The sequence below is a fragment of the Phalangium opilio genome, unplaced genomic scaffold (assembly GCF_054372755.1).
Source record: "Phalangium opilio isolate 3A_F unplaced genomic scaffold, DU_Popi_V2 ptg000011l_1, whole genome shotgun sequence".
Taxonomy (NCBI): Eukaryota; Metazoa; Arthropoda; class Arachnida; order Opiliones; family Phalangiidae; genus Phalangium; species Phalangium opilio.
In genome coordinates this window covers 2,020,133-2,036,209 of record NW_028324147.1, presented here as the reverse complement: position 1 = coordinate 2,036,209, position 16,077 = coordinate 2,020,133, and the positions used below count along the sequence as shown (strand labels likewise).

The following is a 16,077-nucleotide window of genomic DNA, read 5'->3' as shown; positions in this document are numbered from 1 at the left end:
GAGGATTACTACCATTAACCCAAGGAGACCAAGCGACTTAGAGTGTAAAATCGTCTTCTATTTTACGCTCTAAGTTGCCTGGTCTCCTTGTGCAAATGGTATGAATCCTCCTTATAGAGTCTGACGTGTTGGACACATGTTCATTCCAAAGACGTTAGACTTGGCTTCAAACGAAAGGACTGGCAACTTAGAAAACCTATCTAACCCCTCTTTGTTGTCCACAATGACATGTGGATCAATGTTTCTTCCAACACTACAAACCGCGTCTTTTGCTGTCCTCTTACAGGATGTTCCTGTTTAAAACCCCAAATCAAGCAGACGACACTACGACTCTTGTATTTATAAACTTACGATTCATTGGAGACACTTTCTTCAGGCCTTGGTTTTCTTTCTCATTTTCATCATCCCTTTATAGCAGTTGAAAACTACACTTTTTGTCCCCGGAATGTGAAATCTCTTTACTCGGTAATGTTTTCTTTGCCTAGAATATCTTCTAAGGGAATGCCAGATTGTATTCCCTGATAGATTTATTTGTAAAAGCCCTTTTCTGAGTCTCGCAGCAGCGACAGGCTAGCTATACCGCGTCGTCGCATTTCGGATTACAAAAATTTTGTTTCTAACACTCTCGCGCCGCATTTGTCCCTGGAAAGACAGCTTGGATAACAGGCTACACGGCTAGCTAACAATGAAATACTGTCTCGACAAGAAAAGAACCTTATCTTTCAACATTTTTCCGGGGTTTTTGAGCTTCAAAAGAGTCCCTTCTTTTTTTTCTTATTATACTTTCATTTTTGTGTGGATTTTATAACACCTACCCCTTATTTTCCGGATTATTTTTTTTCGGTGTAGAAATAACAGTATATATATATAAAAAGTGTGATAACATACATTTTATTGTATATCTCTAGCTCTCTCGCACGTTTGCAGCTTTTGTCGCTTTTCAAAAGATTCCCAAAAGTACGTGCTAAAATGTCTAAGGAAAGATTGGGGAATTTTAAATTTGTAATTTTGAAAGTGTATAAGTTTTGTATGTTCGGTAATTTTCTTCAATTGTAGTACTAGTATGAAGTAATATATTTATAAGTTAATTTTGGTAAGTACTAATCATTTTTAAATCCACACAAATACGGTCAGGGAAAATCTGGAAAGTTCAGGGAATCCACCTGATTCCCTATCACCGGAAGTTAGGCTTATCTCGGGTTCGTGGAGGGGATAACTGGTAGAAATTCGTCTGTCGTCTGCTACAAAGGCTAAATATGTACTGTAGCAGACGACAGACAAATTTATTCCCGTTACTCCCATCCACGAATCTCTAGATAAGCCTAACTTCCGGTGATGGGGAATAAGGTGGATTAAACATTCGTAGCGCTGATGCCTTACAACCTCGGCTATTCCCGAAACAACTCACGTTCTATTCTAATATCAACACGAAAAATTTCAATTTCCCAACTTTTTTAAAAGGTTTTTATCTATCGAGGGTCTAATTTTTGTGTGAAACGTTTTTAGCGCAATCACGCCTTTCGAGAACGCGTCATTTTTTAAAAAGTAATTTACGTCGAAAAACTTTCATCTTTGGCAATATGTAGATGGTTTACCGCGATGCAATCTAAAAAGCGCGATAATTCTTCCCTTAGGAAATCACTGTTCCCCGCTGATAATTGTACCCTTTCTAAGGTTGGATTTACACTATAAATTTCCCGCCAGAACAAAAAAGAGGAGGGGGGAGGGAAACCCGTGCTTCCACAAAATTGAGATCAATAAAAATTACCGCCGCTCCAAAAGATAAGGAAAATTTACTCAGGTGCTGCGAGGCGTCTCGCCTACCTTTCTCCCAAGTTGCAACATCTGACCAGAGAAACAATTTACTGGAATAGAAGATCCGGGCTGCATTAAGTTATTAGTTCTTCCATAAGTTTATAAGATGCGTTCCATAAGTATTACACTACCTATTCTTCGCAATGCTAGAGATTTCCTGAAAGCAGGCCTACGTCGCTTTACCTCGAGTCTATGACCTACCTCATTCACTTCATGACAAGCTCCAGTTTGTAACCAGTGACAAACTTACAAACTTATGGAATTAACACTTTTGGTCCTAACAAATATCTGGCCTAGCTTCTATTCCAGAACCTATTTTCTCTGATCGGACGCTCGAACCAACCGTACACCTAACCTTAATAGCTCTCTGTCTTCCAGCTAGGGAATTAAGTTAGTTCTTGCTTGGATATCTGAGTTAGTGGTAAAACGTGGTATTTTTGCACTGATTTGTTTTTATCGGCGAATGTAGGTCGAAGTGTTTTTTCTTGTTCTTTCTTTCGTTCTTCTTCTGGATTACCTCGAGCTGTCATAAATAAGTTTATTACCTCAATACCTTTCTTTGGGATTGATATCAATTAACGTTAGCTAAAAATATAAGATTCCTTCCACGGAGTAATTACTGATTCACTCAAAATCTGTCAGAGGCAAATTAATTGACTTGACGGGAAGTGATTCCTCAAGTTGATAGATGAAGGTCTTAAATGGTGTGAAACTATGATTACGTACTTTGACTACAGCATTCAGAGCTGTGCTTAAATCATCATTTAAATTATCTTCGAAGAAAATAGCCAATTAGTAGTACTTGTTATCCAATAGAATATTATACTTCAATGTTACGTCATCCTCCTAACGTAATTCGTCGTATCTTCTTAACAATATTCATTATTACGCAATTTCCAATAAAAATACGAAATAGTCATTCTAGCGTAGCGTATAGACCAATTTAAAATGCACGCGTTCTCCATGGATATCGTTAAATATTCAGGATCAGTTATGGAGTTATGGTAATTCGAGTTACAATATTTTTGCAACGTTACGAAAATCGTTTACATTATAAGTGAAGCTCTTGTTATATCCGAGAGAGAGAGAAAGAGAGAGATGATGTTTTGGGCAAGCGGAAGGGAGAAAAAAATGACAGGTAAAAGAGACAATTGAGACGGGCTGTGGAGCCAAGGATACCGGAAATTGCACAAACGCGAAAAGCGGTCGAGCGAAGATAACGCTAGAGTTGACGTGCCAACTTTGATCGTTCCTTCAGAGACAATTAATAAAATGGAGCTCATCTCAGACTGGTTGGTACAGCTTGAGTTTCAGAGATACGCAATATATTTATTTATTTATTTCGAAACTATAGCTGACGGTTTTCCCCTCTTGTGTCTTAGCATTTTTCCCTACCATATTTATCGCCAAAAGTTTTTGGGAACTTTTACTTTTATATAATGCTTCTTTAATATTAATATTAAATGTTTCATCAAAAGAGGTTCGGAGTAATTTTTCTTTAGATTGAGTAAGTTTTAAGATGAAGACCTTATCTACCTAGGAGTACTTGAATCGAATGGATGAATGTATGTACAAAATTTTGAAGTATAATTTGAAGTAGCTATAGTTGTGTTATATAGTTTAAATTATAGTTATATAATTTGATAAATGAATATTTAACTTTTCACATATCGGTGAATCCCTTTTAAATCAGGGAGGAGCAAGTAAGGGTCAATATAATTTACAGTTTTTAACAAAATTATATAAGTAAAAATCCTAATAAAAATAAAATTGAATTAAATAAAATAGAATTGAGGCTAAGGGGAAAGCGTCAATTTAGGGGCAAAACATCCCATGTATTTTCTACCTGCCCCTGTATAAGTGTTTCACCCGCTGAGCTTCCGTGTTCAAAGGGAAGCCGCTTACCAGGCTGAACTTAAGATATCCCTAAATCGTGCCAGACACAAAGGTTTAATCTTAAAATGATGTATAATTTCAGTTATATTAGAACCCTATCCTATATAACCTTAAGAAAAGGTTTCCTATACATTCCTAGCAAATACGTGATTCATTTAATGAAAGACCTTTATTCAGGTATCTTTCTGGATCTCTGAAGAGCCGTTATGTTGACATTAATTTGAGAAGGTATTCCTTATGTAAATTCAATTGAATATTTGAAATAAGATATTCAATAGAATATAGTATTTATCTTAGCCTTACACCCGCAATTCAAATAGTCAGGCTCTAACATATTACTTTTCATTTTAATTTGAATAAATGTGTATGTATTTCGAATTTTCCGCTTTGGTATTTAAAAATAACTAAGAAGTAACGAAGTTAAAGGTTGGAAGTTTAATTATTATCGAAAATCCATGTTTTTATACTAAATATAGTTTTTTTTTCTGTTATCAGAATTTTGGGTCTGCCTTTGACGAGATTATTAATTACTCTGTTAATTTGACTAATGATATTAGCGTATTCCCTTCACTCCAAGAGCAGCATGACTCCTTTTAATTAAATCGATATCCAACAGATATCGATCTGTTTCCACGCCCACTTACATAAATGGTCTATTTTCACCCTAAAATTACTTATAAGTTTGATCTTGTTTTCGAGTTCTTTTAGTTTACTTTGATTAATTCATTAGTTAGGGTTTCTTTAAGCCGATTATTATTAAAAAATATACCTATATATTCTTTGGGTTAATTACTAATTGCCTAACTGGATTCTCGGAATAAGTAGCTTAATTATACATTCTTTAATTAGTACGACAGTATTTATTTAAGGAAATATTTCTAAATTGGGATGAAGTCTTAGTCTTATTGACATAATTAATTTCTAAATTGGGATCTATACTCTGCAATGAAGCTTATTGACATAATTTATTTTGATATTTTATTAGCAACCTTATATGCTTAATGAGAATATAAAAAATACAAATCTGTCGTTTACTTCCAATTTAAAATATTCAGTTTTGCAGATACGAATAGAGTTCAAATATTCAATCCTTTGAGCACGAAAAAGATGCAATTACCCAAAATAATATTGAAGAATAAGTTCACGACGTGATATTGAATAAAACTACACGAGTTAGGCTTAAATTCATTCTTCGAAACGGTACCGTCTAAGGAAGAAATGTGGGGGAGATTTCTATTTAGAGTTACTGGTTCTAAGGTTGAATGTTGGTATAGAAGGGGTGAACCCGGAACAACCTTTAACCAAAGATAAATCAATGAGGGCGTATTCGTCTTTAAACACAAATGACCATCACCCATCCATCCGTCCATTTCTCATAGCCAAATCTTTGCGTTACCCATAACCCATTTCGGCTGCTCCATTTATTAAGTAAAGTCTTCTAGGAAAGGCGGTAACGGTTCGTTAAACTTTCTTCCCCTGGCTGAGATCGAGTCTCGTGCATCGATGCACCCAGAAGTGTATTGGTCAGGGGGTTAGCTGACCTCAGCTGTAAAATTTCCATTCAAAAGTTGGTTTAAGTCTTCATCTCTTAGCTCTATCTCTCTCTGTCTGTCTCTTTCTCTTTCGCTCCCGACTTACTACAAAAGTCTCTCCCCAAATTCGGATTCTCTTTTCACATCCTATTCTGTTTTGAGAAAGAGATATACGCAAGCTCTAGAGAAGCGAAAACGATTTAGAATTGATAACTAGAGTTGGACGAGCAGGTGTAAACCGTTGAAGTAACTGGGTTTATGGGATTAACTTTGTCAGGAAGAAGACCATTTATTCTTCTAGGTTATTTGGGGATAAAGATGACCTAGTCTGTGTTTGTTTTTTGTTTCTTTGAGATAACCGAGGGTGTCGTTTCGTTTGGTTTTTCGAAAATGACCAGAGGCTTGTTGAGGGTTGAAGCAGTGAGTACGTATGAGAAGGAGAGACCGAATTTTCCGTCAGCCCCCATTTCAAAACCGGTATACCGATCGCGTGTCTCATCGGCTGTGCGCCGAGGTAGGTGCGCGTGAGAGAGATACAGGGCTGTGCCGTTATAGTTACGATAATTCCCCTTTCCTATTTGACTCTCCTTCTTATACGTGCTCAATGGTTGAAGATGACCAGGGGCTTTTTGTGGGCTGAAGATAACCAGGTTATTTGGCGGTTAAAGATGACCAGGGGTGTTTTGCGGGGCTGAAGATGAACAGGTTTGTTTTTTGGGACGGTTAAAGATGACCACTGTATCTTTTCGCTAAAAGATGAGCAGGGAAATTTGTTGTAAGGTTTAAGATATTTTTTCTGTTCCTTTGTAACAGACTTCATAGAAGTCAAACAACTGAAAGAGTTGGATAGTGTCCATCAGTACGTCACGTAGTTTACCTTTATCACTCGCGAGGCTTAAAGACGAAGGGGTTTAGTTGAGAGGCAATGGTATAAGGCCCTCGAAAGTGGTTCGAATAGGTTTTACGGAAAGTGGCGTAAAATCATTTTGATCTCCGACTCCCGAGCCATTCCCTTCTCCCTATATGTGTCTGCCCTTCTTACGAAACTCTTTTAAGTAGGCTAAGGACAGAGATATCTAAAGGATTTAAAGAGAATCTGGGGAATTGAGAAAAGTAGAGTTTAAGAAAATCGTTTATACAGTATGCTACCTTTCGTCTGATGCTGTACCTCCTTTTCGCCTACTTTAAAATTTATTCTTTTATTTTGAAGTACCATATACGCCTCATATAGCGACGAAAGGAGGACGGACGTTTTATCGGGAATTTTGTAATTTTAAAGAGGTCCTTGGAAGAATGAATCTCAAGTGCCGACCCTTGCATAAATTATGCAGTGACCTTAGGGGGAATACATTAATTAATTTCGTTTACTTCCCTCTTCTCCCCAAAGCACCCAAGTTACCTTTTAAACTGTGTGATCACTTTCTAAGTGACCTTGATATCCCAAATTGAAATAATACAGATTATCCTAATATTTTACGTCCCCCCTTCTCGCAACTAGCTTTAAAAACATGATTATAATCTAAAATTAAATTTAGAATAACCTTGATACACTAGAAATACCTTTATTATATATTTTTGTAATATTGACAAAGCTATCAAACAGTTATACCCATGCCCCTATAGGGAATACTTATCAGATACTTAGCATTACAAAATATGATAAGTAGAACGCATCATCTTCCGTTTTACGATAATATGGTCCTTACTATATTCTAATTACCATAAATAAACACGATAATATATTGAATATATTGAATTTATTCCCCTTTTTGAAAAGCTATAGGTATACCGAATTACTTCCACATATTTGATGCCCTAGAAAATAAATTTCGGAATACGTAATAAGGTATCCCCCCCACCACCCATTGTTTGTTTACCGTCCGTTATTACAGCGTATAACTTTGACCCATAGGCGTTGCGTTGATCTATATCTCGTTCCGTTAGCGACTTTTGATTTCCCGCATCGAAAAGTTTAGTTTCCTTCCGTGTCTGGCATAAATAATTACCTTTCAAGGACCTTGTACCTTGTTTCCCCCCGCTCCTTTTCTATATATGCTTATGTCTCTCACATGACCAATATAGACCTAGGCTAGTCTTATTGCTGTTGGGCTTAAGCTAAACTTGGAAAATTTTAGATCTGTCAGCGTGGAGTGTCACTCCCTCCCTAGCCCTCCTCTAACCTAGACTCAAGTTAATTGTTGGCTGAACGCATTACCAAAATGAAATAATGAAAATGAGGAGAACTTTTAGTTTATAAATTCGAAACTCAAGTAACTTTACGTTGGATTGCTTTGAACAGTTACGAGGTTTTTCGCTTAATTCGAAGAGAGTGAATAAGGTGAAGTTTATTTTCGCAAATGAAGTTTTATTTTTAGTTCCTTTCGTTATTTGGCAGCAGTGTACGATATTTTGGTTTTGGTTCAAAGGCGGTTTCATATGTTAATTTAGTATTACGTAAGTTCCTAATTTGGCCTGTTAAATAAATAAATACCTCTGGCTTTTAATCCCGACTATCATGGTGGTAAGATAGTTTTGAATTCTTGAAATTTGAACCTTAAGGTCCACTCAGGCTATGATAAAATCTTTACGTACACGTCGGTGAAGTCACTTGTCAACGGCTACGTAAGAGATTCGCGGGTTCAGTTTGAAAATTTTCAGTGTCGAGATGGCGCCACCTCGTTAGCACCTTTTCTTTACCCATAGCCCACTCAATCAGGCTTTACTGACGCATACATGATCGAGTTAGCTTCACTGTCCCTTTAATATAATTTGGTGTATATTCTACTTAACCTTTAACCCTATAAATTGAAAAAGTTATTCTTGAGTTGTAACAGCGTCAAAAGTTTCGCTAGAAAATATATTTTTTTTTCCTTCTTTTTGATATAAGCTTAAAAGCTAGATTTGATATAAAAGGCCACACCCTCAAACTTGACCACCGGGGAGTGAAAGGGTGAGGGTGGAAGAAATCCAAGTTGCCAAAGTCATCTCTTTTTCGTTCGCCCCAAAACACGTCAAACGATTTCTTACCAAAACTAAATCCAGGGAATTTTTCAAGTTCACTTTGTACTACAACCAAAGGTAGCTTGGTATAGTTTTAGATCCGTTTTTAAAATCGGTAAGGTTTTGGCTTTGACTTCTTGTAAACACACGAGTTGATAAATTGTAAGGCGTACTCCACCCATTCCTTAAGAATTCAGTTCATAAAAAAGGCATTTCTTTTCCTCCTTAGAAGGGTCAACCCAGGCTGTTTCTCCCAATTTTTAGGGTTAACATTTTTTGGCTACCGCTACATTGTACCACGTAGCACATCCATCCGTGTATTCTACTGACCTTTAACCTACAATCAAACCCAAACCGGAAACCGATCTCTATTAAGAGTTACGTGTCGTATTTTATAATGTTTGCAAATTAGTACTACGACACATTATGGTAGACTCTGATAATGAATTATAGGTCAAATCAGGGCATTTTGTGGTCCTGCACGAAACGATAATTTTCCTCGTGACTTTTTTTCTTTATTCACGTGATATTAAATTATTAAAGCGCGTGAAATTTAATAATTCAAAAGGCTATAAGGACTTTTTTACTTCTATGCTAGATTTATACTTATGGAGATTAAATTTAGTTATTAACTTATGAATAAAACGCGTAATTCAAACTCTACCCGGACCTCTATGTTTCAAAAGGGTTGTTCTAAAGGAAATCCGTAATAGAAATTATGTAAACGGTAAAATGCTTTGAGAGCGTTGTTTTTTGGCGTTTTTGGCTACATATGAAAAGTGTAATCATTAACTCTTTTGTTTTTCTGCCAAGGAAACGACCAATTTTAGTCGGACGTGTAGTAATTTTTCTACTATAATGAGCTAGGGTTATTGCGCGAGAAATTGTTTTATGCAAAATAAGAATTAAAAGGTCAAAGGTTGGAAAGAAAACTAAGTTAATTGAAAGAAATAATTCGTATTATTATTTGACATAATTAATGTATTTAATTTTAATTATATTAATTCATTTATGGTTTCTGTACGCCATAAATACAAACGAAGGTCTTTTAGAAAAATAATAGTAAATTTAAAATCAAATTACCCAAAATTATATTTTTTATCAAAAAATATTATTTTCCCAATTTCAAAATATTTTTTATTTATTTTAAAGTATGATTTGGCTTTGAACTGTCCAAACTTTTACTTAGGCTTAACTTGTGTCCTAAAATTTCGGTTCGTAATCCTTTGATAACTATAACGGAGCGAGTTTATTTTATATTATATCCTTTAAGCAAACATTTTAAAACAAAGATAAATCGGTTTTGTTCCTCCTTAAATCCTAACTCGGAAAAAAGGGTTCAAAATTTATGAAGTTTGGATAAGAAATTAAGGGGGAAAAGTTGTATGAAGTTTTAGTCCCACTTCTTTTTTTCTTCTCCTAACCTTTATCTCTCCGTCTGTCCTTTTAAATAAGGAGCTGTAGAACAAGCAGACAATATAACAATTGGCTGTCTAGCCTATCTACTTTATCTTAGTATTAGTGCTCTTGAACTTTTCTTCCAAAGTTCAAATGCAACTACAAAGAAATGAAAGAATACAGAGAAAAATATATAAATTTTTCCAAACTCGTGGCGACATGTTCCATTTAAAAAAAAATTACCTAGCAAAGGCAATTAATAGAGTAAAATTTAATTCAATACCAATTTTCCTTTGAAGTTTCCGAAACCCATCAATCAATAAATCACGATAAATTTAATTTTGAGCTTTAAACGGGAACTGACGGAAATTGGCGCGTAATTGACGGATGGACCGTTGCCACGTGACCATGCAACTATGCCTTATTAGTTTTACGGACAGCTTAAAAAGAAGAGCTTTGACATTTTCTCAAGTTATTTTCTCTTATGCAGGCATCGATTTTTTTCATATTTTCCTTTCTTGCATCTTGACGAAATTGATGTTAGAACGAAATTGTGTGTGGGATGGGGAGGGGGGAGGTTGAAGGTCATTGAACCATAACCTATGACCTTCTTAAAAAGTTTTGATTGTAAGATTTTGACCAGCGCTTTTGGATACCAAAAATGGTTACCCGAGGGGTTGGCCACTTAGTTTTATTGCTACGCACAAAGTCCTAAAATCATTGGTAGTCCTAAAAGTGATTAACACGTACAATCCGTAATCGGTGCTCGGAGAATCTAAGAGCAATTATTCCATGGGGATTACCTACGATAAAAGCCGCAAACATTTCCTGGCACAACACTAGTTACTTCTAAAGCCTCGAGAGAGACATCACGAAGTCAGAGAAATCACTCTGAACTCTCAGTATGCAACAAATAAATAAAATATTGAAAGGAAAAGTTTAGGTATAACATAACGGCCTTTTTAAAAATACTTCAAATCAAGGCGTGCTTTAGATATAAAACAGATCAGTGTTTTAGTGTTTTTACCAGGCAAGAAGGGTCAACGGAGATATAAACAACAGCAACAACAACAGCAGTCGATAAAGTTATAGAACAACATTGTATCGGAAATAATTACCGAAAAAGGAAGGTCTTATTTCACTTTTATTTTTTTATTATTTTCCCCTTTGGACCTTAAGTTTGGGGTCCTATTTTTTTTGGCCAAGAGCCCTTGGATGTATCGCTGACTGAGTGGAACAATCGAATTACTCGGAGTGTTTTTCTGTCTTATATATCTATTTATCTAGTGAAGCGATTTCGTTCCGTAACAACAGACCATATATAAGCTTAGCTATATGTATACGAAACTTTCTAACTTTTAAGGCCCAGGATATCCGACAGGGATATTTTAGAACTAGCCCCGTTTCCGGTCATTACGCGAAATAAGAGACATTTTTGGGCGGGGACCAAATCCTTCTTTCTTTCTTTTTTTGTTGAGCTATATTCGTCCCCCCCCCCCAAAAAAAAGGCTGTGGCGACAGTGTGTTCAAACTCCGAACTGTCCTCTGGTCATTAGTATTATCGACGAGATATTGGACACTATCACTGCAACCGTAAGTTTATAAGTGATATGTTCCTTCCATAAGTATGACTCTTCGTAATGCTAGAGACTTACAGCTCGAGATAACTAGTTCGAGGGAGAACGACAAGCGAGAATTGCAGACTACACTCGGTGGTTAATTTTGAAGCTGTTCAAAAGATATTTCTCCAATGTATCCGACCCCTTGACCTCTCCATAGTTATTAACCAAAGCTTGCGCTATTACCAAAATTTCGTGTGTAAATATTTACATTAACTTTATTATAAACTTTATATTAAATAAGACAACATGTTTATTATAACTTTTTCTCCAGATTATAAAAGCGGTGGATTATCTTAAGGTTTTTGATATTATATTCAAGCCTGAAGGCTGAAGCTCCTGTCGTTAATTCGCGTTTCCAAGATAAAAATAAATGAAGCCATATAGAGTATTTTTGGAAATTCCCCTAGAGCTATTTCGAATATTTTAAATTTTACCTTTTTTTTCGTTTCAATTTAGTAAAGCTTCCAAGAAATTTAATTATGTGAAACTAATTTAATATATAAAACACAGAATTACTATTTTTTAAATCTTTACAAGTTTAAAGATGTAGAGGCAGTGAATAATATTTACGCGCAATTGGTTGAACTGATTGACGTAATATTCAATTGCCACACCCACTTACCACAGCCAGATGAACTAACCAAAAGCGTTTCTATCCAGAAAGTGATCTATTTTGACCAATTTTTCTAATAAGAGTTGAGGGTTCTTTCAACGGCTGCTACGTGGTCCAAAAATGACTCTATTAAAATTTATATATGTATTTGATAGAATCAGGCTAACATCATCAAATTAGTTTCAGGAACTAAATCTGTCGTAGTTTTAAAATTCTAAACTCAACCCGAACATCGGATCGGTCGTGACTTGATTAATGAATTTGAGCAAAGTAAAGTACCCATTAAGCGTTCGGCTTCAGAGATTTCCAACTTTTTTTAATTTCCTTTTCCCAAACTAGAGCATTAATCTTTGCAAATCGCTTGTTGTATTTTTAATAGGTAGCTGCAACTCTGAACTTGTAGTGAAGAAAAAACAAATAACAATTCTAAACCATATATTTCCTTGAATTGAAAAAAAAAATTAAAATTAAAATTAAGAAATCCACCACCTTCTTATTTTTACAGTGGTCAAGCTAATTTTGAGACTGGACATTGCCTTATTTCTGAGACTGTTTCACTATATCTTGTTAAGAATTTAGTCCCATAAACATTAACGTGAAATCCATCTTTTTAAACTGGACATATTGTCCATTGGAGACTTATTCCCCAGCATATCTGTTTAAGAATTTAGGCCAGCTAGTTTCTTATCCTTTTTTTGTAATAGAAAATTCCTTAACGGAATGGCGTTGTTTCGTTGTGTTTATGGAGATTGTTAAGAATGTTATAATTTCCAAAAACTATATGGGTTCTTTTTCTGTTTATTCTTTTGTCCTAGCTAGAATACTCTTCAGATGATCCAAACACTAGTTTTCTTGTAATCCAAGTAGAGACAAGGACACTCGCGTTATATCTTTCTCTAATAAAGAATGGAATCTCCCAGTCGAAAGAATTCCAATTAGATTTAATACCTCGGATTATGTCCCTCTCCCCGGGGGGGGGGGAGCAAGGGTTGGAGAGGAATTCATTCTTTTGTCGTCAGGGATGAAAAGAAATTATTTCATCTTGAAAATACCATGGGGTTATCAAATATGAATTGGAGAAAGGGTTACGGATGAACAGGTTAATCATTTATACAGTGTAATAGACATTTCTATTAATTAAGTTCTTGTAGAGAGGTTATTTCCTTGGTACCAAAAGGCAACATCAGAGGGAGTTCACTACACGAGGAGGGAGGTTAGCCGACTCGTGGTGCCTCTAGCGGTGCTACTTGGCGAAATGGAAATAACCCCCTGTGGTGTTTGCTTATCTTCAGGAATTAATTTACTGGTCTATTTCAGTGGAATTTTACAGCCAGAGAGAATCAACAACAGAGGAGTAGACTAGACAGACAGAAGTTTTAATTGTTCTCACTACTATAAACGGTAGAAGAAATTGAATAACAATAAAAAGATAATGATTTATTCCTATTCCATGGAGAGTCTGCATGCTTCTCTGTTGTTAATTAACTATTGTAAGTCAAAATATAAACAAAACTAAGACGGTAGTAGCCTAATCCTAATTTACTCTTAGAGGTCGAGGTTTCTAACCGAAAACCACGCAAAGTCGTTCTATAGACTAACAAGAGAGCCTTCCTGACTTTCCTGTCTTTATTTTACCTATTACTCTTGCAGTAACCTAGGGCCAACTTCCTGGGTTTCAATTTGCCTAACCTTCCCTCCCCTCTTTCTCTTCAAGAGAGTCCGAATTAAAATTCGGTCAAATAAAATAAGTGACCTTCTATTGTTTATCTTGAGTTCGTCAAGAGACCCTTAGAAACTCGATAGAGCGGAAATTCCAACATCGGCACGGTCTCCCATTGTTAGATATATATAGTATATACATCGGTTTTCAAATCGCCTCTAGAACCCTTTAAGTACATACACTCTTAGTAAATACTATGCGGGACATTCTGTTTTGTTACGCACGTCATAATCCATCCCAACTTAAGAATTCATCTCGTAAATCCCTCACTTTATCTAAAACTGGCTTACAATATAATCCCTGCACGGTTTCTTTCCGTACACTAATGTACTTATCTCTTGGGACGCACGCGCTGGATTACGGGAAAAATTGCTTAAATCCTTTAGCGGATCTCATTTGTAGCAATAACTGATGCGCCGTAGTCTATCTATTATTTTTCTACGTAATTTTGCTTATGCTTATTCTTAGGAAATAGTTCTACCTGGGCCTACTTATATCTTGGTGTATATATTATCTTTTGCAGCTATAGTTAACAAGAGCTATATAGAAATATATACTTGAAGCAGTAATGAGATTCGTTTTTTATTTTCATGTGTGCCTTAGTTACGACTAAACAGAACCGAGTTAGCCTAGATCATTAAAATAAGGATATTAAAATAAATAGACTTTTCGTGAAAGTTTTGCTCGTTAAAAATATCAAAGTAGTAAAAATACCGGGGGATAGAAATTGCGCGTTTTTATAACGGATAGCAAAGTCGTGGTAACTCATATATCTTTAATTAAATTACAGTACACTAAATTTCAACCAACCCAACACACAGAAATACCTAAATTTATATTTTATGGTAATCTTTACAGGGTTTTCCTTAATTTTTCTTTGGAAGTTACCATGAATTATGAAGGAATATTTGTTGATGTATGGTGTACCAATCATTAAAATTTTGCTTAAATTTCCAAAGTACTTGTAAACAAGCTAGCCTAGATTGAAATACTTTTCATATATGAACACATAAATGCTTAAAGCCATGATATATCCCTTCAATGTATAGTTAGTAGAAGTAGTTAATTAACTCACGGTACTAGATCTTCTTCGTTCTTCGTCTGTTTTGGGTACGGCCAAAGACGGCCGCGGTGAAGTTCGCGGAGAAGCCCTGGGTGATGTCCTGGGAGTACCTCTCGGCGAGCCTCTCGGGGATGCCCTTGGTGATTTTCTCTGAGCGTCTTGTATAGACAAGAAGGCGTTGATGGCCACTTCGGCACCGGAACCGGTTAAAGAAGGAGATTTAGGCCTACCAGGTGAAGTGGGGTGTTGATAACCCGCGCTAGTCGGTGGGGTCAAACTATTTCTCGGTGAAACGCTACGTCTACCACCCGCGTCGGAAACCCTCCTGGTCAATGGTGCTCCCGGTGACAAGTCCCTGGTAGACGATGCGAAGACGTTCGCGCTTGCCGATGTCCTTAAAGTGTTCGGGGTAACCGATGGGGATAACGACGGGGAAGCCGATGGTCTTCTGGACCCCGCCGCTGAGGTTGTACTGGCGATACTGGCCCGACGTGACGCGCCGGGAACTTGTAAAGAATTACGCCGGCTGTTCTTACGATGGCATGTCGTTCCTTTCCGTACAAACATGGTTTTAGTTTATTGGTGGGTACACTTTTAATAACTTTTCGCGCCTCCTCCCTTAAGAGGATAAACTATATTTTTATCTCCGAATGTTAACAACCTTGGACAGTAACGTCAAACCGTCCTCTTGTTGGTATCAACGGAAAAAAACGAACTGGTATGGCAAAGCGACGCTGTCTTTGAATTAACGGTGTTGCTTAGCGACCAGCTTTACAGCCTTGGCAGGATAATTTAGTATAATTTATAGTTGGTAGTACACCTTGTGGTCCAGGATGGGCCTCGTTGCCGGATAACGTTTGTTTGTCTTTTGGTTTTGGCTTATTATAACTTCTCTTCTTTTTTCTTGGGTGGGAGGTTTTGGCGCGTAAAATTGCGCGCGGTTTTGGTTTAATGGCGCGTGAACGATTACGGCGCGTTGCCACCTCGTGTTTTATAGTTGTTTTTATTGTTGTTGACAAGTTTTTTGATACGTTCCACTGGGAAAGTTAAAGGTACTTCCATATCTCTTAAAATATTTAGGCGGCGAGGTGCTGGTTTTAATCGCCGCGTCCCGTTACCGAATACGGTATACACTTTCTGTTATTCTCTCTATGTCCTGCAGTTCTTCAGGAGCTCTTCTCTGGTTAAAGTGGTTGGATCGAGTGAGTGAGAGAGAAAGAGAGACAGTAGAATTTCTCTCCAGCCACGAACCGATAGCGCATACTCTAAAACTGTAGCTCCTTTTGGAGAACCTCGTGCCCCTTTCAGCTAGGCTGCTGCATATGCGGACAGACCAGCAGCGTGAGTTAGAGCGTGTTTTTGCCGCCAAGTTTGCCTATTTTCTGGCCTGTTGGTACAGTTACTACAGTACATAGTCG

The 16,077-nt window shown here is 36.7% G+C and overlaps 1 protein-coding gene across 1 annotated transcript in view; it reads right to left on the bottom strand.

Moving 5' to 3' along the window:
- LOC149709804 (uncharacterized) overlaps positions 1–15,314 on the bottom strand; it is a 34,297-nt gene extending 18,983 nt beyond the window's left edge. The window contains exon 1 of the mRNA XM_089857930.1: positions 14,672–15,314. Within this exon, the coding sequence (XP_089714056.1) occupies positions 14,672–15,226 (555 nt within the window). The 5' untranslated portion in view covers positions 15,227–15,314. The remainder of the gene's footprint in view (positions 1–14,671) is intronic.
- Positions 15,315–16,077: the final 763 nt, after the last annotated feature.